The 25,925-nt window shown below is 38.1% G+C and overlaps 1 protein-coding gene across 1 annotated transcript in view; it reads left to right on the plus strand.

Moving 5' to 3' along the window:
* Nucleotides 1-20,239, plus strand: part of LOC136711176 (contactin-associated protein-like 5) — a 129,747-nt gene extending 109,508 nt beyond the window's left edge. Inside the window, exons 14-24 of the mRNA XM_066687235.1 lie at nt 1,935-2,091; nt 2,346-2,473; nt 3,104-3,274; nt 3,535-3,753; nt 4,627-4,866; nt 7,146-7,370; nt 9,941-10,074; nt 10,593-10,680; nt 14,844-15,062; nt 17,840-17,914; nt 18,323-20,239. Coding sequence (XP_066543332.1) covers nt 1,935-2,091; nt 2,346-2,473; nt 3,104-3,274; nt 3,535-3,753; nt 4,627-4,866; nt 7,146-7,370; nt 9,941-10,074; nt 10,593-10,680; nt 14,844-15,062; nt 17,840-17,914; nt 18,323-18,519 — 1,853 coding nt within the window. The 3' untranslated portion in view covers nt 18,520-20,239. The remainder of the gene's footprint in view (nt 1-1,934; nt 2,092-2,345; nt 2,474-3,103; nt 3,275-3,534; nt 3,754-4,626; nt 4,867-7,145; nt 7,371-9,940; nt 10,075-10,592; nt 10,681-14,843; nt 15,063-17,839; nt 17,915-18,322) is intronic.
* Nucleotides 20,240-25,925: the final 5,686 nt, after the last annotated feature.

The raw sequence follows: 25,925 nt of genomic DNA on the forward strand, positions 1-25,925 counted from the left end.
TTTACATAATTGGATCTGAACTTCACTGTGTTTGATAGAACATCAAATATATACTGGATTAATCGTTAGGTTGTTCTGAACAAAACAAGCCTATTTGCAAAGAAATCCAATTGAAACTGAGTGATCTGTAACCGTCTAAAACTTTGGCCCGGTAGTGTACTTAATGCAAATAGATCCAATAATTTCGTCCAGCTGTCTCTAGAAGGTCCCAGACTATTAGCTAATACAAATCTATTGAGCAAGGTGAATTTAAGAAGGTGAGAGGATGTACAGAGCAGAGAATAGAATTTGAATTAATTTGCCAATTGGAATTCAATCAGATCAGTCCTGGAATTTGAATTGCAATTCTTTGAGATGGAAGAAAGGCATATTTCCATTCGTTTTGTATAGAACTGCAGTTGCTCTGAATTACAGTAAAAAGTATATATCAGTTTTACCCTCATTCATGTCAACATTCATTTTTCAAAGTAAAATAATCAAATACACTATATTGAATATAGGGTTCCCTGCTTTGTTAAATTGTTTCCAGACGAGTATTGAATGCCTAGATGCAAACTGTGGCGTCGCTTGTAGAGCAGTGGAATATTTCAGTTGCCTAAAACTCTAAAATTCAAAAGCCAAAATATTTGAGTCATCAGTGTGTCATAAGACTTCCTCCCCCATTTACAGCATCAAATAACTGGCAGAAGTTGCCATCCAGCACAGCTGTGATATGAGGTTATTAATCAGTCTGTAGATTGCTGACACGTTTGTTCATAGGGGTTTTCAATCATTTATTGAATCGGAACATCTGATTAACCATGTCATAAGTGCATGAGCATTGACCATTGTCAAATTCTTCTATAAGATATCAAATTCAGCCTAAAAAATAAAGTGTTTCCGTACTGAAATCAAAAGCTTTGATGCTTTAATTAGCACAAACTCACTTGACATCTAACCAGAGTGGCAGATGATGCTTACCATTTCAAAGTACAGTGGCAGATGTGGCTTAGAGAAAAAAACAAAAAAGGTTAAACACAAAGCGTCATAATCATAATAAGAATTATAGTAATAATAAACATAATACTTGTGATAACAATAGTTGTAATAATAATAATCATCATGGTAATGCCCATACAAGTACCTCAACCGTTAAATTAAACGACTGGAAGTAGATTGGACAAATCTGCCTTTTTGTTCCAGAATTCCATTGTGAAGGGAGGGAAGAGCCGGCTTGCATATTAAACTGCAATTCAGAGATGTTCTCTCCAGATGGCTGTCAGAAAACCGTCCATCTGAAGAAGCTTTTGAATGAAAGGGACTTTAAATTGCTCCGAGCGATTGACAGTGTGAACAACAAATAATAAATAGATACCGTAACCTCATCAGGGTTGCAAAGACGGTAAACTGGTTCCCACAGATCCGTGTAAGAAGCAGGAACATCTGCTTCTATATGAAAACAAGCGTATTCAACAAGGTCACTTTTTCTGATTCCAGATGCTTACAAACCCAGAAAAGAGGCCTCTCTAGGCATGAATTATAATTAACTTTAAGGGGGGGAAAAACACTTAACTTGTACTTGAAGATATCCTGTTGTGCTCAAAGTTGTACTACAAACAAAAAAACATGCACAAATTACGAATATTATTGGCACAAAATTAGAAATGAGTTACAAATTATAAGAAAGCTGATTCCAATGTAATAAAAAGGGCACAATGCTACTCCTGACTGTGGCAATTAATTAGATAGATAGTTGAAGACGTTTGTAGTGCCTTCCCCATAAGCTGCTTCGAGTATATATACCTAGACTGCTTAGAATGCTGTTTTATTTAATTGTTATTCCTGTTATAAACTGTTATTCCATCTGATACAGATGTTTCAGCTCTTCTGCAGAATGTGTCTGCACGTGTCCCTGGAGTTGAGGGTGAGCTGAATGCTGTGACTCTGTGTTTCAGATGGCACTCCGTTCTCGTGGTGGGTGGGCAGAAGTGGAGAGAGACATACCTATTGGGGAGGCTCCTTGCCGGGGATCCAGCAGTGCTCCTGCAATCTGGAAGAAAACTGCATCGACATGAACTACTTCTGCAACTGTGATGCAGACCGAGAGGAATGGTAACGAGGTTTCTTTGATTGGTTCCTATTTTTATACACACACAAATGCGGTTCCACTGAATTCCAGACCTTCCACATCAAGAAGTCTTTGATTTTATTATATTTTCCTCATAAATCGAGAGTCAGCAGCAATAGTGCCACAGGGGATATCACAAGGAGTGAAAACAGATAAGACTTTAAGAAGAATCTGCTCAAAACTTGGATGTCTCCTTCTGTTTGGAGAATGTCACTTTAAATCTTTGGTGTGTTTGCAGGACCAATGACACAGGCCTCCTGTCCTATAAAGATCACTTGCCTGTGAATCAGGTTGTGATCGGAGACACGAGCAGACCTGGATCAGAAGCAATTTACCGAGTGGGACCTCTCCGTTGCTATGGGGACAGTAAGTGCAGTGCTGTTTGGGGAGACGTGAGAGCTGGCACAAACGTTTTGTCCTGTGATTTTTGTCATGACTGATACACTAATAATTCCCTTTCTCTCCTCATAATGCAGTGGGTTTAACAGCATTTGGAAAGCTATTAAAGATAGCACCACCGTTTAATTTATATGTAGACGTTCAATTTATTTTGAGCAAGTAACTCAGACTAGGAGATGGGGTTTATAATTAAAATGACACAATATTGAGCTTATATTAGAAAAAAAACACGATGAAACAGCGATTAAAAAAGAATAACATTCACACATTTTTAATACCATTTTTCCCGATACAGTGCAATGTGTGACTAATTAGCATTTTCTTCAGATTCTAAATATTGAGTTATATAATGCACCATTTGAAAAAGCAATCAGAACATTTTAGATGACGTAAATAATTAAGTGATATATTTAAATACGATCTCATTGCAGTTGGCTTGACCTTGTAAACAAATTGAAGACCTATAGGACAGTATAGTGTTATATATGTTCTAAATTAAACAGCACCAGTCCATTGCAGTAGTACCATATGGACCTATTCTGTTTATGGTGAAGAAATAGTTCAGTAAATGGCTGCCTTTATTCTTCCTTCTTAAAGGGAATTTTTGGAATGCAGCCACTTTTTACGAAGAGTCGTCATACCTTCACTTCCCCACCTTCCATGCCGAGCTCAGCGCCGACATTTCTTTCTACTTCAAGACCACAGCGGATTCAGGCGTTTTCCTGGAGAACCTGGGAATCAAAGACTTCATAAGGGTTGAACTGAGCTGTAAGTCACACCGGTGAAAGACTAACCCTATAATTATTAATTTATTTAATATCAAGTTATGAAAACTCATGGAACACGTGTGTCGAATAAATCTCAAGGCCAAGGCAGATATTAAATGATTTCTCAGTTGAGTGCATCTCATCAAAACTGCACAAATGAAAGTTGAATCTAGTCCGCCATGTATTTATCATGTAAATCTGGAGTTCTTTGCTTCTTTCAAGAGATGCCAGCTGCTCCCTAACACCCCGTTGGTCTTGTAGCCCCTTCGGTGTTGGCCTTTTCGTTCGACGTGGGGAACGGCCCCATGGAGCTCCTGGTGAAGTCGCCCGTCCCTCTGAATGACAAGCAGTGGCACTACGTTAGGGCAGAGCGCAACATCAAGGAGGCCTCTCTGCAGGTCGACCAGCTGCCCATCAGATTCCACGAGGCTCCGTCTGAAGGGCACTTCCGCCTGCAGCTCAACAGCCAGCTGTTTGTAGGTAGGGGCTGGTGAAGGGGGTTTCATGCATCCCAGGAAAAGCTAGTCTTGACGCTCATGCACTTCAAAATTCCCGAGCACCATTCTGTGTCACATTCGTGTCAATTAGTTCAAGAGAGCCAGAGGTAGGATCCATGCATTTCTGGCATGCAGGTTTTCATTAGATCTCCTCTATCAGCTTGGCACGATGTTTTCGTATAGAGAGTGGATTTGACGTTGGAAGGGAAAACGCTTTCATGTGACAGTAACTGCATGAATAGAAATTTCCTGTTGCTGATCCTAACATAGGTCTAAAATCGTACCATTGCTGCTATTTATGCAGAATCAATTTACATCCAAGCACAGTCCTCCCACCAGATCGGTTAATGTATATACATTTGTATAAATTGCTATTAAAAAATAGGACAAATCACGTGCAAAAAACTTCTGCTGAGTTTGACGGAGAGACATGAACACACAATTCCAGTTTGGGCCTTGCTATACTGCCTTCTATTTGATTTACACACTAATTACTGGATATTCAGGCATGCAGTGTTGGCGATTGGGGTGGGGGTTATAAAAGACTAATCTGAATTACTAAAATTAATTAATTATTATATTTTTTTTATTGGTTTGGATTGTTGGTGGTTTTGTTTACAATGCACTGGCTGTTCTTGTAATGTGTCCCCTGTGATAATATGTAATCCATCATAAAGCCACTGTAATAATACCTTCTTTTCGATGTCTGCCCACTGAAATTGCACATTTCAAAGTCAGCCCTTGTCCGATCTGATTTCCGCTCTATAATGAAAGTTCTCTTTGGATAACTTTTGAAAAGGCTTCCGTATACTTTCTCCTTGCATCTAAGACCTTTGTTTGCTAATCTTCCCTGCAGGAGGAACAGCGTCCCGACAGAAGGGGTTTCTGGGATGCGTACGGGCTTTGACCTTGAATGGCTTGACCCTTGACTTGGAGGAGAGGGCAAAGATGACCCCAGGGGTCAGTGCCGGCTGCCAGGGTCATTGCAGCAGCTATGGGAGCCACTGCCACAACCGAGGAAAGTGCATTGAGAAGAAGAACGGCTACTCCTGCGACTGCACCCACTCGGCTTACGGAGGACCCTTTTGCAAGAAAGGTAGGGCACTAAAGTAGGATCGTATCTATGATGCTGTTGGAGGGCCCATTCAAATATGGTCTGAAACACTTAAGGTAAATAATCATTCAGACAAATGCAACAGAAGCTAAGAAATGAATGTGCAGATGCATAACAATTGCTCTCCTCTTGTCCTTCTCAACAGTAGCGCTGAACTCTGAAGCTTCCAAAATAAGTGTTAACCCTTTCCAAGCTCATACATACATTTATCAGCCAATAACCACCTACATACAGAAAAGAAGACGTGCTTTTTATTTCCTGTTCATCTCTCGCTTTATATTTTCTCCTTGTGCAGTTTTATTTGGGACGTCTCACAGAGCGAACAATTGTGTTGGTCTTGCAGAATTCCTCCGGGAGCATATTTACTTAAATATTTACTTTTTGTAATGGCAATATAATGAGCCATTAAAATGCATTTTTCTCTCACTGAGTCAATTAGGAATGCATACATTCTTGCATGAATCAATGTAGCTGTTTATTTTCTCTCCGTGTCGTTCTTGCTGATAAAATCAATTACAGATTCAGTTTAATACTTTGTCTGAATTACGCTGTGTTTTTATTTGTTTCTGTGCACTGAGCTATTGCTTTTGTAGCTGATAGACCTTTCTCAGAGTAATGCAATTGAAAAAGATCACCCTGAGAATGAGAAACCTTTTCTAACCCTCTCCTCCACACTCTATATAAGAACCCCCCAATGATTTATTTGTGTTGTTGTTTTCTTTACCACCAAACAATTGAATTGTTGAAGTGTGTCATATCCTTTTATTTAGTATTCGCGTGGGTGGAAAGCCAAATCTCCACAATATGTATAGTTTGTTAAAAATGTTTACTTGTTTGTTTTGCTTTCTCTCAAGTGTAAAATCTTCCCAAACTTTAAGTTATATGATATTTATATAATTCCTATAGTTTTCACTTTTTTTTTTTCCTTTAATTTGACCTTGAGCATGTCTTTCTATACTTCATCCTTCTGGCCTGGGTCAAATCTCTAACATGTTCGTTCTCTTTATAGTCTTTGAAGTGACAATCTTCAGCTAGGTTGCTTTTAAGTGCTGGGTTGTATTTCATCCACAGAAGTGTTCATAGAAAAAGGTGATAAGATGACATAAAATATTCTCAGTAGTCCTCAAATGATACCTTCGAGCTGCCGAGTACAGTTCATCTCAGCAGATCTATATAATACATTTGTACATATAAATAAAAATGTATCTTGACACGGGTACAATGAAGAGTCTGATTTAAACCTTCCTCATGCTATCCCTGGCCATCGTATAGCTATGCTCCTTGCCACCCATCATTTTAATGAGAGATTTCAATGCTATCAATATAAGTATTATCTCCTTTAGCTTGATCCTGGGGGAGGCCTGTCTGATGTCATAGCATGGCAACGGGAAAAGTAATATTTAACCAATCCCCTCACTCATTCAATAATATGTGAAGTATAGATATCAGCAACACTTCAGAAATGGTTAATAGTGATTCAATCATAACACAAAGTGAAAAACATGTATATTGGCAAATATAAAGTGTCATTCTTCAATGTGTCTCCTTTATAGATGTTTTAGAAACATGTCGTACAGAACATTTCACCAAAGCTTTCATTCAACCTTTAGAAACAGGCAAAGCAAACAAAAAACAACCTAAATGTCTGCCTACTTTGTGAAGACAGATCCCAGATCTATCCCAATGATGGGGATTGTGTCACATTGTTATACAGTCAGCATTTCTACTTTCCATTTTGTGCTTGTGCTTATAAAGGTTTTGGATATCCTTTTTATAATACTTTATTTTACCTTGCTGTCTAAAATCTTTATAAAATGTTCTGTGCAATTTTATTTGCTGTGTTGAGGCTTCCTTCTCAATGCTGTCATGTCAGCTGGAAAACAACAGACAAAAGTTATGTTTGTAAACAAGGTTTGGATGAAGGCAGAATGTTTTCAGGGTTTGATTCCTCTGTATTCCTGGTTGAAAATGAAATTGTGCAAGCAACCGTCATCCCCACCATGAAAACAAGTCTCTGTAAGACCGTTTATATATGAATGCCTCATTTATTTTTTCAGTCGTTCTTAGATAAAGATTGGTTTAATCATCTATAAACCTGGTACTGCTGTCTGCTCATTACTGCTTACTGACACACTAACCTCTATTTACTCTTCCCATGCTGAAAACAAAATCGGTGGAAGAGATAGTGATTGAGAATTTGCCCCGTATAAAGTAAGAAAAGCTTTAATGACCCTTATGTTTTCTTATGTCTCCTGCTGCAGAGGTCTCTGTCTTCTTTGAAGCTGGCTCCTCTGTGACCTACACCTTCCAGGAACCGTTCTCCGTCGTTGGGAATAAGAGCGCTCAGTCTTCTGCCATCTACGCCGAAATAAGCAAGTCCAGAGAAAACATTGCCTTCAGCTTCCTGACGACACATACGCCAGCCATGTTGTTCTCGGTCAGCACGTATTACCAGCAGTACATGGCTATCATCTTAGCCCAAAATGGTAGGGGTCTAATTATGAGATCACTTTTTTCAGATTGGTAGTGCCACTCCATGCTGAATTCAAATTATTTCAAGTTTGGAGTATACAATACAATGCAGGACTCTCTACTTGTGTAGCAAAGAGGAATCATGTTCAACAGAATAACACAGGGCACACACACTTCATTAACACATTCATTAAAATACTGGTTTAATAACAGGCCTTTAATACAGGCTGAATTACCTAAACATAACTATTCTCTGCTTATTATTTGTAATTAATATGTTATTGACAGTCAGTTGTGCACAGCGATTAGTAGCTTTGTTATTATACATTCATAAACTGTCATTTCTGTATCTTAAACTAAAGAGTTATAATTTTGCAAATAAATCCACTGACCTTTGTTCTGGTTACTGAGGTGACATATAGTATTGTATAGTATGATAGCAGCCATGAGCAAAGTATGCTGTTTTCAATATACATACTGAGCTTGATTACCTCTCCAGCTTACATCATAGCTAGATACTTTGTCAGATGCTTTACCATTGCGTATATTCACACAACACAAAGGCAAATTCTCTAATAGCGAGTTCAGATATGCTGAAGTGGTTTTACCTGTGTAAAGTGCAGTGCTGTGAATGAGTCATCCCTGCCTCTCATAACCCTCCAATGTTTACACTTCTCCTACTCTTTTATCAACTGTCTTCAATATATGAAGTCGGGTCATAGGTGCTTTCAGTGCAGAATCACAGTACCATTTACACACTGAGAAGGGTTTCTGCTCTTTGTGTGTTGTTCCTGCTGTGAACATTGTGTAAAAGAAGGCAGAATATAGCTATTGTGCATGCCAACCCCCACAGCAGTGAAGTGTGATAAACCAAGGAGAGGGATTGTGTGTTATGTTTGTTTGTTTTGTTTTACATATTCAAAAGATCACTCTACTTGTTATGCCAAGTGCAGTTTTAAAAACAGGACCTCGCATGAAAGAACATACACGTAGAAAACACCTAAACCAAAGTTTGAAGGCTGAAATAATAACACGTGCACAGTTAGTGATATCTTTCTTAAAATCCTTCTGTGTTGCAAAGCTTTTTCGAAGGTTAATATTGTAGTACGAAACGTCAACTGATTAGAATGTGTTGCGCAAAATTGTCTCCAGCAGCTACAGTACAGCTGAAATGTATTTAAATATATTCCCATCAACAGCTTATCTATGATGGCTGTGTTAGCTATCAGAGACCAATACGTTTCGGGTTTTCTTTTTGCTCCAAACTTGTCACAGCTGAATACCAAATCCCTGGAATACCATGTTGCTTTTCAGTTCTATTTAAAATCAGGTTTGCTCTGCCTCTTTGAAAACATGTTGTGTATCGTGTTTGGCATTCAAACTCCATGCATCGCTTTCAGTACCTCTTAATTCGTGTTTCAGTGGCAATTCGGTCTGTGTTACTGTCAAGTGGGTGTAATCATCTCTGGCAAATCTCTTACAAGGGTGTTTATCAAACAGGCTACAAGAGATAGTAAGCAACGCGACACATGGGCAACAGCTGTAGTGGAGGTATTAACAATCTGATGTTTGAATAACAGTGAAATCCATATCAGTATGAGATTTAATGCTTGTATACATTGACAATTGAAAGCATCCACAGTAATACCCTTTCACTGAAACAGTTATTTGATTGGTTTAATGTAAGTGTATTTAGTTATATATAATACAACTTTAAAGTGCCTCTCACATTCTCATAAATCAAGCTTCTCCCTTATGCATTGTGATTTGTTAATGTGCATATTTTTGTAGTAGTTGTATTCCATTAGAGACTAATTTCCTGAACCATTAGTCACTTTTCACTCTTCTCACTGAGCAATACGAATTGGATGATATCCTGTCATTTGTAACCTTTCATATCATAAAAGTTTTATACATTTATTTTTAAGAACGGCCTACCATATTCAGTATAGTTTTTTTTTTTTTTTTTTTTTTTTCCTGTCCTCATGCATTTACTAACTCTCTTCATTACTGTTTAATGGCTCAAATCATAGGCACACTGCTGGCGAGAAAGACTGTTGAAACAGAAAACATTACTTTGTGCTGACAAGCACATTCCTGCAAAGCAGATACTCCTTTTGTGAATTTACAGTGTCATTCACCTTATTTTCTAACCAGTGCCACTTTTATAGACAGGTTACAGGGGGATTTCCGTTAAGGAAAAGGAAAACAGAATTTACATTTAGACCGCTAGCAAATGAATTTGGAGCTGGATTTTTTTTACTATTTGAAGAAAAAAATGTATCCCCCTTCTAAAAATAATGTAGGGAAAAGGACTGCAGGATTTTAGGGTCAATATTCTGGGATATTCATGGAAACATCTTACAGTACTTCTGTGGGGATCCATTACTTTTCCTGTAAATGGCAATCTAGTCACTCCTAGTATTGAATATCTGAAGAAACACTTGTTTTTAGAAAATCTGTAGAAATTATTTGCTCATGAGTTCTGTAATAAAATCCTGTGAACATTTTGTATGAGCCAGAACCTTTGCAGGTGAAATACATTTCCAAATATAGGTCTACATGGCTGTGTCTTGCTTCCCAGGGAGCTTACAGATCTGGTACCAACTGAACAATGAGAGGAAGCCTGATGTATTCTTCCCTGGAACCACCAACCTGGCAAACGGGCAGCTACACTGGGTTCGAGTCCATCGGGAAGGGAAATACGTATACGTCCAGGTGAGTGGGTAGTTAACCATGTCATATTTGTTAATATCCTTCTGGGAGTTGATGGTAACTGGGGCAATTGTGTATATGGCAAGATCCTGGATTTAAATTTCCAGTACAAATATAAAGTACCAAAGATATTATGACTAAACTCACAATGGCAAAAGACCAGTCCCCAAAGATGAGAACCTAGGGTTGTGACATCATCACATCAGGTCAATTGGATCACATCACGCACATCAACTTTCATTTATATTATTGCACCACTACGGTACATTAGGTCAGACTCCAGATTCAAATCAACATCAAAGGCACTTGTCTGGGACCCTAAGAATTGACCGTCAGTTGTGAATTCACTGACACTATGAAAAACATTTACTAGTTTTAGATTTAAGCCACTCAGCCTTTAAGTTTGACACATCCTTGGGTTTAACATACAGAAATCACCAGCATTCGTGAACGATATAAAACCGTGAGCATGTGTAATAGTTTAAGAATGTTTTTGATTGTACCCCTCCTCTCTGTGCCAGATTGACCAGGATGTAAACACCAAATATAGCCTATCTTCAGACACTGAGTTGAATGCCATCAAATCTCTAAGTTTGGGCAAAGTCACAGGTAAGTCTTTTCATTGAATAATTGTGACAGTGTATGGAATATGATCCTTACCATTAATCCTGATTAAAGATCTTGTTAAAGAAAGAATTGAACATGTATGTCTATATAAGTTGAAAACAACACCCATAGAGATACATTTTTATAATTATAGATTGTAACGGGGTGCGGGGTTGGGCTACTGCAGTCAATGGATTTTAGGCAGGGAATAATGTCAAAACACAAGACAAACCAAGGAAGAGGATAATACAGCCCAGGCTGTTGGTTTAATTTAGTTCCGTCCTGGATATTGCTCTTTGTACAGAGCACTTTCTGTAGCAGGAATGGTCTGCTACACAAAACAAAATCCCAGACTAGCCTTGGAGAGCTAAGCTGTTTCACAGTTCTGAGGGGTTAGGCAGTCTGATTGTAAAAAAGGGTTTCAGGGGTCTTCACCAGGGTCAAAGTCTTCAAAAACAAACCAAACGCCATTCGAGGTCCTCAGCCAGTTCAAGTTGTCATCTAGTTTCCAGTCCAGTTACTTTGTCCGTTCTTTGCTCCTCTAGTCACCCTCCTTGTCTTTCCATCCACCCACTTCTAAGACAAAGAAGAAACCACAGGGTGAGTTTAAATAGTCTGTACTGATCAGCTACACCTGCTTGCAGTCTGGGTGATTTGTAATCACAGGCAGGTGTGGCTGTTCTGCTGCCTTGCCAGTGTTTTTCCACTGGGCTGTCCATGGTCCTGATCCATGGAGGGTCTGGCTCTGCTGTCCATAGTCCTGTATATGGCAAAGGAGAGCATTAGGGCAGGCACATAGTGGTGATCGAAGACCCGGCCCCTCAATATATTGGTTTCAACATTCAAGCTGTGTGGCATTTTTATTTTCTTATTTGGAGAAGAGCAGTAACTGTTAAATATATGCTGTCAATAGCTGTCCATGAATTTCAGAGGGATTATAAATCAATATTTCTGTTTCATCACTTCTCAAACACTGACAACTCATTTATATATATATATATATATATATATATATATATATATATATATATATATATATATATAGTTTTTTGAGTGGACGTGGCTCGACAAAAACATCCAAAGGTAATTACTCCTTTTAATGTCAATTCCATTAGTATGAGGGCTATTTTGGAATCCCCCCTAAGGTAAGACACAAAGACTTGACACGAAGATAAAATCAATGTCTGTACTTGAAGCACCCAAAGAGAAGACACTTTCCCCAGCGGGAGGTGGAATCAGTCTGTGTTGCCATGGACGCATATTGTCAAAGAATTAAAATGATGCCAGAGCTGCTGCCACATCAGCACCATGTCTGTGAAGATCAGCCTGCATAGAGCATGATCATTATATGAACAGATAAAAGGGAAGGGCGATTCCACTGAAGCTCTTGTGAAAGATTTGTCACCAATTTTGTAAAACATGGATTTATTACTAAAGAGCCAAGAACATAAAACATCTGTTGAGATTTGTCAATCGGTTCAGCATTACTTGGTCTTTGATTTTTCTAATCAGAATTGCTTTAGTTTCGTCATAGGCCACGTTAAGAGCAGTGTATATTTATTTTGATTTTGGTTGACATTGTGTTAGGTTTGATATACATGGGTTATTGTGCTTTCACTTGCAATATACATTTCACATTAATCTTTGAATAACACACCTGCCTTGTCTGTTTATTTACCTGTCTGTCTGTTTACCTAATCATATGCTGTTTCTGCCTCCATGATATTCCTAGTGCTTACAGTTAACATGACAAATTCAATTGCCAGGACTAAAACAAATACGCTGTGAAGAGAAGGTCCTGATATCAGTTAATGATAACGTACCTCAGCATGTACTCTTACATTAACTGTAAAATATACTCTGTAGATCAGGGAAATCTGTCAATGTTGCTCATGTTGCATCTGTCAAACTTCAGACATCCTGTCAATCAAGGCTCCCATCACAACTTGATGCAAAGACCTCCGATACAGAAGCGTGTGTCAACATGAACAGGATTCAGTTGCTTCAAAACGAGCAAGGATCAGAGGGAAAGAGGGAATCAGATATATAGCCTGTCCCAATTCACAGCCCTTTTCAAAATATACTTTTTGTTTTGCACATTATTACATCAATCTATATTCAAATTAGTATTTCTTATTAAGAGGTCGTAAATCATACGTGTGTTAGTGAGACACACTAAATGAAAAATAATTTTAAAAACGAATCAATAAAAAACAATACATATTATCATTATATTATCATTTCAATTAGTAGACTTTCCAGACGTTTAGAATTATTGTTCAGTGCTTTCCCACGGAGAGAAGCTCGCTCAGCTCCACCAGTAAATGAGCCTGAAACATAAAATATTTTTGGGGATATTGGGTTACATGAATTGTTAAAACGTATGTTATTGAATAGAGAATAGAACAGCAGGAGATCTAAAGGTTAAGACTTTTCCCTGCAGCACTTCTGTGAATGCAGTGACTAAGTGAAAGTAAGAGATACTATCTGCATTGGGCAGTAACCTTATTGATTTTTTTCTTTCCTGTTTCTTCTATTTGTGGAAAATTCTCTATTTGTCTTCCCACCATGAAAGAAATATGCATATTATACACTTTCCCCACAATTTTTCTGTACAATTTGTTGTATTGTATTAATTTTATTTATATATATATATATATATATATATATATATATATATATATATATATATATATATATATATAAAACAGCTCCTTCTAATCTTTTAACAGATCCAATTTTTACCCTGCTGTGTGTTTTCTCACTTTTGGTTTCTGTCCCTCCACTCCCCAGTCACTCCTCCCTGACTCTCCTCAACAGGAAGTGTTTTTTCGAGACCAGTAGCCAATCAGGAGGCACTGCAGGTGCTCCCATACTGTTTAATCTCCCTGGGGTTCCTTGGATGGGTAGTGCCTCCTGGGGCCGTCATCTTTCAACATCCTGTCATTGCGCCACTATAAATTCAATATATATCATCTTCAGCAGGCTTTTTCAATCCACTGCTGGATGAAGGCCTCCCCAAAATATTTCCACTTGTTTTGTTGTAAAGCATTTCTTTTCCAGGTCACGACAGCAAAGCTTCGGATTGTATCTTCACATTCTTTTCTGCGGTCATCTTCTAGCTCTCTTTTCATCTACTGGGATCCATTCAATTGCTTCTTTTGTCCCTCTTTGGTCTTCCCCTCTTGCAATGTGTCCGCCCACTGCCATTTGACTATATTCACCCTTTCAGTGATGCCACATACTTCTGTTTGTTCTTGGATCCATTTATTTGTAGATTTCCTTTTCTTCCAAATGCACTCAATCCCATTGTTACTCTTCTTTTGATTACTTCCTCACTTTTAATTATGGGTAAATGGTAGATGAGGTGAAACATACTGTATTTCTTAATTTGCTATTTAAAGGACTAAGAGTCCTTTCTTCATTAACTGATCTTGTGTAATTAAAATCATTAGTAGAGGGCAATTATTACAGCAGCTGTGAAGTTGTGAATTCAGTACACACTGACGTTTTCTTTATATGAAGGACATACATTATCATATAGTCTCTATATATGCCCTTCATTTCACACCCACACTCTTATAATGTACCTTGTCTAGGAGAGAAGATGGCCTTGGGGGCCACAAGTTCTGCCTGTAGGCTTTAATTGTGTCTTCATTTATTAAATTTTTGTGCATTTGATATTATTCTTGTTGTTATGCCAAATGTGCTCCCAGGACCAAGGCCACAAACCGCAACACTGGCAAATTTACTTCAATGTTTGGATTGCCTTTTTGAACCTGTGGTCATGGATAAAAGTATACACAGTTTGAAAAATGAAATGAATATGTAAAGATTGTGTGTGTGGGGAAAAAAACAACTTGTGTAAGCAAACAATATATTTAAGTTCAATGAGTAGCTGATAAACCTCATATTAGTCATGTGTTGCGGTTATTATATAACACTTAATTTGAGTCTCATTGCTACATTATAATGTATCTACAAGGCTTTATTTATACTACATTACATTATAGAAGTAATCATTATTAATATATACATTGTATACAGTATGTATTAAACTTGAATGCATGATCAATACAAAATAAAGCGTTAAAAGTCATCTTTAGTTTTTCAAGTTTTCAGCTTAGTGTAAAATCACAGCGTTCCCCTCCCCTGTGTTTTTGCAGACAGTGCTGGTGTGGATCAGGAGGTGGTGCTGGCCAGACTGAAGGGTTTCCTCGGCTGTCTCTCCTCGGTCCAGTTCAATCAGGTGGCTCCTCTGAAAGTCGCGCTGCTCCGTGGCGGCAGCTCCCTGGTCACGGTGAGGGGGCGCCTTGTGGAGTCCAACTGTGGTGCAGCCAGCATGGCCGACTTAAACACCTACACCACCACGCACTCCCTGTCAGGTAAGTTCATTCTTATGTGCTTGAGTTCATTCCTATAGTGGGGCATGTTAGTCCTCAGAAACACATCCCATACACCAGAGAAACCAAAGTGGAGAATTCACAATTTGTTTGTTTCTTTATACACTTCACTTTTTGACATGTTCAGGTTCAGTGGTTAGCTCAGACCCTTTCAGACATAATCAGTGAAAGACAGTGAAATGTGCTTGGCTGCCATGCCCCAACTCTCTCATTTGTGTTCCTCGCATTTGCTGCGGTCCCTCTCTCCCTCATCCCCAAATCAAATCTGAACTCTAGACCACTAGACCATTCTCAATATCTGACATGGTCCTGACAGATTAAAACTGTCAGTCACATCTATTTTGCCATGCACTATCTCTCCCCCAGAGGAGTGGTCAAAGTAAATCACTGGCCAGACTGACTGTGGGTTTCCATTAAGATGTCAGCTTTAGATTTTTGACTTTAGTTCTTGTTGAACCTCACTACCATCTTTGTGTACAATTGAAGCACAGTTGAAGTAAAGAGGTTGGATGAGAAGTTGGATTAGAGATGTTTTCCACTCAGCACACCTTTCCATGAATTAAAGTAGAAAGTCTTCCAGCATTACATGAAGAGAGTCCTAGCCATCCCTATTGATAGGAGTGAGTCAGCTCTTTTACCTATCAAATTCATCAGCCTCACGTTTGTCAGTAAATATTGTGGCACTCACAGCATCTGTATGAATCCTGCAGTTATCCATGCTTTTCAATGTGTGGGCACCTCAGAAACAGGTCTCATACCCTAGACACTTTACCTATCTAGCTATCTATATTGGTCTTCAACCAGCAGTGGAATGATATAGGCTGATGGTGGTTTACAGTTAGGTCCATGAATATTTGGACAGTGACACAATTGTCATCATTTTGTCTCTGTACGCCACCAAGCAGGAACTAAAGACAGCTGCAGTGCAGGCCTGGCAGAGCATCACCAGGGAAGAAACCCAGCATCTGGTGATGTCTATGGGTTCCAGACTTCAGGCAGTCATTGACTGCAAAGGATTTGCAACCAAGTGTTGAAACTCACAATTTAATTCATGAGTATGTTAGATTGTCCTTTTGAGTCCCTAAAATTGTGGGGACCACATATAAAAATGGGTGTAATTCCTACACCGTTCATCCAATTTGGATGTAACAACCCTCAAATTAAAGATGAAAGTCTACACTTGAAGCACATCTAGATTGTTTTCTTTCAAATCCATGCTGGTGGCGTACAGAGCCAAAATGATGACAATTGTGTCACTGTCTAAATATTTATGGACCTAACTGTATATAACTGAAATATCGTAATTGGATTATTCTATCTATCTTTATATCTATCAGTTACAGACAGACAGCACAGACACTCATGTGCGTTCCACCTCCTAAGACATTCCTGCCAAGACATCAACTGTAACCAGCCAGCCTGAAATAGGAAATTAAATCTTCTGCTGCAGTCTGTAACCTAAGCAAAGGACAGAATTAAGAAACAGTGCTGGGGGCTGTGAATGTGACCGCTGTCGCTGCTAGCCTGCTACGCAAATTGAATATTGCAATGAGTCTGGGGTAATCAAACCTATTCTGGGCTAGAAATACTCTGTGAACTGGGACTCCCTGCACACAGCTTCACAGTGAGTGGCTGAAGGAAGTTTATAAAGATTTTAATTACTGTGTTTCAACAGCATGCTGTTGTATGTATACTCAAATCGTTTGAAATCCTAGCTTTAGACAAACAACTTTCCAATCAAATCAAAGTATTAGTATTCCTTTTAATATATATTTTATAATCTGAAATAGACAGGTCAGATGAAAAACTATTTCACATGACACATGATTACTGCTGGAATACAAAAAAATAATAATAAAATGTAGAACACAGTCTGCATATAAACCCAAAGAAATTAATTGCAGTAAACACAATCTAGGAACACAGAAAACACAGTAAGTAAACTCAAATAGCTGCAATGATGTATCCATGTATAATTAATGTCTCTACAAAGAAACACTGAACTTTAAAGCAGCAGTGTCCAGTATGGGTACAAATGCTGGGTGAATGCATTTATAAAGAGGAATTCATGGAAAATTGTTAGTTTTGTAAAATATTAAAAATAAACAATTTCTGATTTTGCATGGTGTTAAAAAATAGCCCTGACTTGAACATCTTTTATGTATCAGCTTATCTTATCAATTACTGACACTCTTGAGAGAGAAACAGACAGAGAGTGGTTTCACAAGGGTAAAGTTGCTCCCTGTGAATGACCCAACATGGCGGCAATGAGAGAAAGGTCATCCAATAATGCTTCAGCATTGTAGAGACAGCAGGGATCTTTTTGCATTTCTCATTAAATGCAGAGCTCCAGAACACATCCTAACAAACATCCTCTTAATACTATTTAGAAAATGGAATATTGTAAAAATAAGACTTTTCAGTTTACCTTTTAAGCAGGATGAAATGAGCTGTGAAATGTTTTCTTCAGAGCTTTGAAAATGCTTGGAAATGTGCATATGCAGCTTCTAATCAACCGACTTCTGTCAAGTGGCAGCTGGCAGTAGCCTTCCGATAAAAATTGGATCCTCACATGCCATCGTGCCCATGCCTGGCAAGGGACATACTTTATGCATGGACTTTGTTGGTTTATTTGACATACATTTGCATTTTATCGGTGTATCCAGGTTGGTTGCCGTTTTCGTGACGTATTGACTCGAGGAACGTTATTCACCTGCTATGATTAATGTATCCATTTTGCTTCTCTTCTGTCACTATAGATCATTCAGAGAAAGTCGACAGAGGGAAAGAACCCCTAACCAATGCAATGCAAAGTGATTCGGCTGTCATTGGAGGCAAGGGCTCCTTCTTTCTTGGAATATTTTGAAGGACTATCTTCCCACTTTGCCGTCCTATGGGGAGAGACTCTTTCTTCGCAGTGCCTTTACTGCATTAATGATGTATATTTAGAATTGATCTCACTTCTTATGATGTTGTTATGAGTTAATCTAAAAGAAAGACAGTAAAGGGTACAGACGTATTGAGCTAAGTGATGGCCATGCCACCCTCTAGGACTTGGGTTGACCATCAAAGTCCAAGACTGAAATCATTAAAATGTCACACTCTGAAACGTAGGTAGAGAATTGCTTATCTTCCTTATCATTGACAAACAGACGCATGTTTTGACTGGTATAAACAGTAGCTGTGTATTTAATACTCATTTTAGTCTAAAACGAATTCTGTTCCTCTTCACCTGTCAACAGGGGTCATCGCAGTCGTGATTTTCATCACACTCTGCATTGTGGGCATCATGACCCGCTTCCTCTACCAGCACAGAAGAGGTCAGCAGACGTCCGCTGTGAAGGACAAGGAGCATTGTCACGGCCTGGAGCCCGCTTATCGAACCGAGCTGGACCTCCAGAACTCAGTCCGTGACAGTAGGAAGGAGTATTTCATCTGACAAACCGCCAAGCCTTTTCTGTCCGCTCTTTGAGCTCCCTGTTTGTCTGCCTGCCCAGGATGAGATGAATGGCCCTGCAAGAGGAATAGATGGCCTCTCCAGACTGGCTCCCACCCACAGCATTCCACCAACTGGGCAACTGGCAGGGCCCAGCTTTTCAAATGACTATTAGAATTTATGTTATAGGAGGTCAAGTAGGAACAACGGGTATCTGGAGCTGCCAAACAGATTGGATTTCTTAGATTCGTCAAAATAGAGATGGTGGGGATGGGAGATGGTTCAGAAGGTCTAGTTTGGTGTGGATAGGACAAATCACAGAGAGCAGCTGAGGTCAAAGGGCATTGTTGTGTCAATGGGAAGTGCTGGTGCAGTCTGTAGGATTGGGCGCAGTTTTATCAGTTTCTCAGCTCAAAGAATGCCTGTTTTAAAAGAGCACCTAGACTCCTTTTGTAGGATACAGTTAGACCAGGGACTCCTTTGAAGTCTTATGAATCCACATGGCTTTTCAAGGTTTCAAGATGTCACTGCACGTGGGCTTGTTAAAGGCTTTTTCATTCCACACATGCAAGGAAATGGAAATCTGATTTCACTGCGAATTCACAGAACTTGTGCCAAGCCGGGTTGTAAGTACGACAGGTTGGGTTGTGTTTAGGGGTTCAGGATGGAATCCAAATCTGAATTTGGTCATCCTGCATTTCTATCAGTTACCACACGCATAGCATACATTAGCCCATAACATGCAGTTGTGTAAAGCATTTGGTCAGCACAAAGGGTTCAGTTTCTCAACATAGAGAGCATGTGCATCTCATTGATGAATCTTAAACCAGATGGCATTAATAAAAGGACAACAGGATACATGGTAACTACTGTGTGTTTTGAACCATCATTAACCACTTTTCTTTTTATTAAAGATATATATAACCTCATCATCATCATCATCATTAGCCCATCTCGATCCACAGCTGGATGAAGGCCTCACCACAATGTTTGTACTTGCTTCGATCTACAGCTTCTCTATTCCATGTCATGCCTGCAACGTTTATCATTTAATCTTGTATGTGGTTGTCTTCTAGGTAGATTTTCATCTGTTGGAATCCGTTCAACAGCTTCCTTTGTCCATCTTTGATCTGTTTTTCTTGCAATGTGTCCGGCCCAACATTGCCATGTTCACTCTTTCAATGAAGTCACATATTATCATTTGTTTTCAGATCTGTTCATTTATTTTTCTATCTCTTTTTGTTATTCCCAGCATACATCTTCCCCTGCTTCATATATATTTGCCTTTGCCTTGAACTGCACAGAAGTTTAAAGTGTGACAGGAAGTTGAAATTGTATTGTGCTAACTTACACAGATCTTACCCAACACTCACAACATCTGTTTATTATTCAGCCATCCAGTCCTACATGTTGAGTGAGTCATTTAAGCTATGTGAATTGCCAGTGAGCATACTGTTTGCACTTATGGTTTAGTATTCAATAACTGATGGCACTAGTATTCATGTACAATATAGATAGCCACAACTAGGGCCATATTTTGTTTGTACTATTCCCAATTATTTTTATTTTTGTATTCTAGGGACATCTAGGTGATAAACACAATAGAAAGTCTTCTCTATTGGTAACATCATCAAATACCAAGCTATGAATTTAGAGTTTTCTATTTCAATTAGTATGGTGATCTTAGAGCATTTAATTTAAAATGGAATTAATTTAAACCTTTGGAAGAAAAGTTTTATATATATATATATATATATATATATATATATATATATATATATATATATATATATATATATATATATATATATATATTAAGAAAACTAAATTTATATAAACACAAATATTATTTTTGTTATAATAGAGTACATTTTCTTGCATGATTTAATTAATATCAGAGTGCATAATAAAATAATACTGAACCTCAGGTACCATCAATAAAACCATGTACTTGAATCTTAGTGAAAATATTTGGTCATATAAACCCCTTGTATGCATCAGAAATATGTATAATTATTATCACTGTTGTATATATTTTCTCATGCCTAAACATAAGTGGTCTCATATTTAATTCAAGCTCCATCCATTTCAAACCATCCTGCAGATGGTATAATATTTTGCTTGATTAGATATGTCAGTTAACCCGCTATTAAAACTAACTTGTTTGCATTTGAAGAATTTCCTATACAAGTTGAGATGTGATGACGTTAAAACAAACAGTGAGTTAATCAGTTTCATCCGTCTCCATACTTGTCTGTTTTGTTTTTTGAAAAAACGATTGCGTACTTTCGCCCACTTGCCTCGGCAGTCTGTGGATTTTATGACCTCTCCATAGGTGCATAATATTGCAACATCTGGCAAACAGTCTCTCAGTGTCTGATTGTGTCTCTGCATCTAAAGTACATCTGTTCCTTTTCGTCAGCATAACAAGCAGGCGACTCCCACAGGACTATCAGTCTGTCAGGTGTTTTATGGGACCTTCACAAACATGGTTTTAGAATACATTTGTTTTTCTTTTATCAAATGCATTATGAGTTATTCATTTTTTGGTTTATTTAACATTTTAAAACCCGTTGAATTGGTCTGAAATGGTTTTATCCCTGTATACAGTGGCTATAATGTCAGTGTCTGGATGTAAACCAATATAATGCTTATACTGTTAATGTGTAGTATTTTGAAATACCTGCACAATAAAGAAATACATGATTTAGAAAGATTTACATTTGAAGCACACATTAGTTTTTATCCAAGAAGGCATATTTAAATAGTTCACTAATTGTTTATTCTGTCTATCTAACCTAATCTAATATTTTCTATCCATCTGTCTAGGTCTCCTATCTATCAGTTTATCCTGTAGGACTCGTGCAATGCTACTGTTGTTCAGTATGTAACAAAAAACATTGGTTCTGTAAACCAGGCCACCAACTGAACTGATTTCAGAGCTGTGCAAATTCTGGGTAAACAAGTTAAACATTAAGTTGAATTCAATATTAATGCTCTTTTCCAAACTGGAGGGAGGGATAAAAAATAAAACTATTTAAAGACTTTGTCTTCCGACTGTTAGTGCACTAAATAATGCAAACCATATATAAAAGGGCAAGAACTCTAAATACTTACACCTCGATCTTTCATTAATTGAATACATCAAATTGGTGTTTATCTTTTTGATAGTTTCTTAACAAAAGTATAAAGAATACTTTTGGCTGGCTCAAATAAATAAAAATGAGTGATCTTGCAAACTGATTTTTTTTCTTCTAATGCAACTCTTTTGATGTTTTTAAGCTAGGAAAAAGACAAACCAACAATGCTATAGTTCTTTGTTAACTGGGGCTTTTAAAGAAATAGACTTCAAAAGTACTAAATGAATCATGTGCCACCTAAATTAGATTAATTATCATCATCATCATCATTGTACTGATTTCAAAGCAGGAACAAAACCCATCTGCATGTCTCATTTGCTTTTTTTTTTTAATTTTAATTTTTTTAGGCTTAACATTGTACTCCTGGATTTGTCTATCCAGTTTGACTTGAATTAAAAACCATAACAGGAGGCTGACCAAATGTTTTGCAAGCACACTGCATTCACAGCAGATGTTGACTTAATAGTCACACTTCTGAACACAAATAGTCCTGTAGAATTTCCCTACATGCATTTTATCTGAGGAGGGCAACAGAAAAAAAAAAAAACATCTCAGGTGGCAGAGTCATACTCATCTTCAGTTGCTTAGTATTTACTGTTGTAACAATAAAGCTACCTTTCTGCTGAGCTGGACGACACAGGGAATTAGACTTCTCTCTGTAGGGTGTCGTCAGCAGGAATCTAACAAGTGTCTGTGTGTTGGTGGTGAAATCAAACAGGGGACTGACTCCCTCCCCACTGACTTAGTTAAGTTGTTTGTGCCTATAAACAGCTGGGATTCAACTTAATCATAAAAAGTGATAGTAGTGCTTTCTGTAGTAAGAGTACCGCTTTGTCCAGCAGCGTTTTTGTAGCGGTGGAGCTAATTAATGACCCTGTTTCTTTATATATTTCCTCAGATTTGGCTTGTTGTAAACGGGTATGAACAGGGTGTGTTGTCATTTACCCACATTGATTTGAAAGTGATCCACTTCAGGTGCATCGTCTTTCAGAAAGCTATCCAAACCAGTTGCTTCCAAAACAAACAGACAAGCAGAGGGCATTTTCAAGAGCGTCAATTTGGTGTTTAAGCTGCAGTGTCTTCAATTCTGAGGTTCACCGTCCATAACTCATTAAATTATTTTGCAGAAAAGACATGAGGTTTTGTGGTCTCTGAAATATACTGATCCACAGGCAGGACTAGCAGGAAGGAGGTGGAGGCAGTTTTGCACTGGTATGAACCCTTTGAAAATGTCCTTCAAATCATTTTAGGAAGCAGTGCTTTACAAGAGCTGCTGAGAGTAGGAAAGCGCACAGGTTTAGAAAAGGTTGAAAGTGCTTTCCAATGAAAAACTGAAGTATGTACATTTAACGACCGACAGCTCGCATAACTCTGTAGACATGGTAATCTTTTCTATACTGATTGTATTGCTATTTATTTCTTTATTTCTTTATTGTTTTTTCTTTCTTTCTTTGTTATTTGTTACAAATTTAGCCCCTTAACTGGAAAAAGCACACTTTTGTAAGAATTATTATATCTGGTCATAATCTATGTTAATGTCTTGGTCTGTGGTTTGTATGAACTAAACGGGCATTCAATCTGAATGGCTTCAGGCAATAGGTTTCATCGTATATATCCATTGAACTCAAGGTTTGATGATTTCTTGATTCTGATTGAAACATTTTTTAAGGATAGGTCTTGGTCCAGGCTTATTATGATTACTGTGGCTTTAGTAAATGGCGTTCAAAAAGATGAAACTGAGTTGACATTACAAAGGTTTTACTTTATTGCAAAGTAAAGGTTGCTGCCTCGCCCAAACAGTAGACGGTGGGAGTTGATTAATGTTGACCCTAAACTGAAACCAATACTGGAAGGAATCACACAACCCTGTATTTCATTAAAATTATATATATGTTACTCTCTTGAGACAATAATCCCTTGACATCCGTTCTATAGATTATTTTGTCTATATATATATATATATATAAATAAACACGGATGGATTTAAATTAAAAGGGTAGTACACAGTTAATCAAAATGACAAATGAGATGAGTGGTCAAAATGTGCCAATTAATGGTTGGCTGAGAACTGCTACGCACACACACACACACACACACATATATATATATCAGTTTAGAAAATTATTAAAACTCCAAGTGCCTGTAAATTGATTTCACTTCAGGGGCAAATTTAAAACCCTAACTTGTCTCACACTCTTGTGTAAGGAGGAGGCCGAGTGGCAACCTTATTCACAATATGTCTTCAGCCATGTGGTTTTTGACCATGAAACCTTTTGGTCTGTTCCCTTTCCCAAGAGATGTCACCTAAGATTTACTATGTTGATTTCGTTGCCTTCAAAGTAACTGAAAGTAACACTCAAAAAGCATTCGGCAGCAAAGCAACCCATAGCACCCTGTCACTGGGCTTCTTTGCTTTTACATCAACCTTTCAAACTCGCAAGAAGAAAGGGACCTGTTGCCTGAATACATTATTTAAGTGCATTATGTCCAAAAAAAAAAAAAAAAGTTGTATAAACTTTGCCACCTAGATCATTTATTACTTCATTATTAGGTTTTGGGTTTGTTTTCTATGGCTCTAATTGTACAGAAGTTATCTTGTAAATATGTGTATATTTAATTAAACAAAGCAATTTTTACAGCTTTATGTGCAGAAATGCGGAGTGCCGTGTCTTCTTGATAAATAGATAAGCTATGTATTGTATTCCAGCAGTGCATCCCGAGAGTATAATTTGTTCTCATATTACAGGACAGCCTGACATTTTTTCCTAGAAAGAATAATTAACATCCCTACTATTGTCTTACTGGAGGGCCTTCATATTGTAAAACAAATATCATGGGTTGGATGATTAAAAAAAACATATTTTGTAAACTGCAATATGGTAAATATAGAGTGGGTGGGGGGGAGTATATTAAAAGTCTCTCAAAGCCCGTACATTAAAACCAACTTAAATGTGTTATCTTTAAATTTGAGTCGTATTAAATGTGCCCATTTCCTGGGAAGTTGCAACACAGTCATCTCTCATATACACTATATTGTTTAATTGTATTTTAAAGGCAGTACACATGAAAAATGGGGTTCACCGCTTATATCTGAGGTATGCAATTCCAGTCCCTTGGGGCCCTATTCCTGTAGGGTTTTATAAGTACCTCCAATTCAACTGCAGTCTTCCACACTCTCCACCGTTTCTTGCACTAAGGATCCTGTAGTGACCCTTGACACCTCTCCATCCTACTCCCAGCACATCTCCACTCCGACACACACTTACCAGTTCTTCCTGAGAGAAATACCCAGAATCGGACCCTTCCTCACCAACTCGAACCCTGGTTCTCTCCCGTCTGGACTACTGCAGCTCCCTCCTGACTGGCCAGCCCGTATCTGCTATCCGCCAAGTCATCCAGGACTCGAACACTCGACTGGTGAGCTCTCTGCTTTGATTCACACACGCTACTCCACTGCTGGGCTCTCTGTACCCCCTCTCATCTCTGCTTCCTCCAGAGCCACTCCTTTTCCACCCTGCACTTTGTAATGCGCTGAAAATGTTTCTCCTGAAACAGTAAGTCGCCCTGGGTAAGGACATCAAAATAAATAATAATAATAATTAGCTGTTGACTAAAACCTGGAATTAACAGGAGATCCAACCTCTATCTTCTCTTTTCTCCTAAGAAATAAAAAGTAATTAAGACCTGAAGTGAAATGAAAACCAGAAATCCCCTTTACCCTCAAGGAGGGGAATTGCGTAGCTCTAGGACTTATCATTGTACCATAAAACTGATACCTTTTGAAAACATTGGGTCTATAATATGCACCATGTTTCACAACATGTTTGGCATAAAAACAGCTATAATATGTATCTTAATTGTAGTATTAATTGATCGAAATGTTGAATTATTTATTTATAATATACCCCATAATGTACAATGTACCCCATAAAAACGTCAGAGCGACACATTCTTGTTTTGATATAATCGTTTACAAAAGGTTCAATAATGTCGAAAGATCATAAATAATGGATGGCAAGATGATGTGCCAGTTCGAAGTCAAAAATAAAGTCAATGCTCTGTCGGTGGAACATTTTGCAGCACATTCAATTCCTAAACCCTTGATCTTGATGTTAATGTGAAGGAAGTGTTTCCATAAAACAACTCTTTCTGTCCTCTTTCTGGTGTCTGGAGCTCCATGGAAAATACAGGAAGACCCAAGGCTTGGAACTGATTCCTTTTGTAGCTGAACTTACTGTGAAAATACAATCATTTGAAACTTGCACCATA

This window comes from Amia ocellicauda, chromosome 16 (assembly GCF_036373705.1).
Source record: "Amia ocellicauda isolate fAmiCal2 chromosome 16, fAmiCal2.hap1, whole genome shotgun sequence".
NCBI lineage: Eukaryota > Metazoa > Chordata > Actinopteri > Amiiformes > Amiidae > Amia > Amia ocellicauda.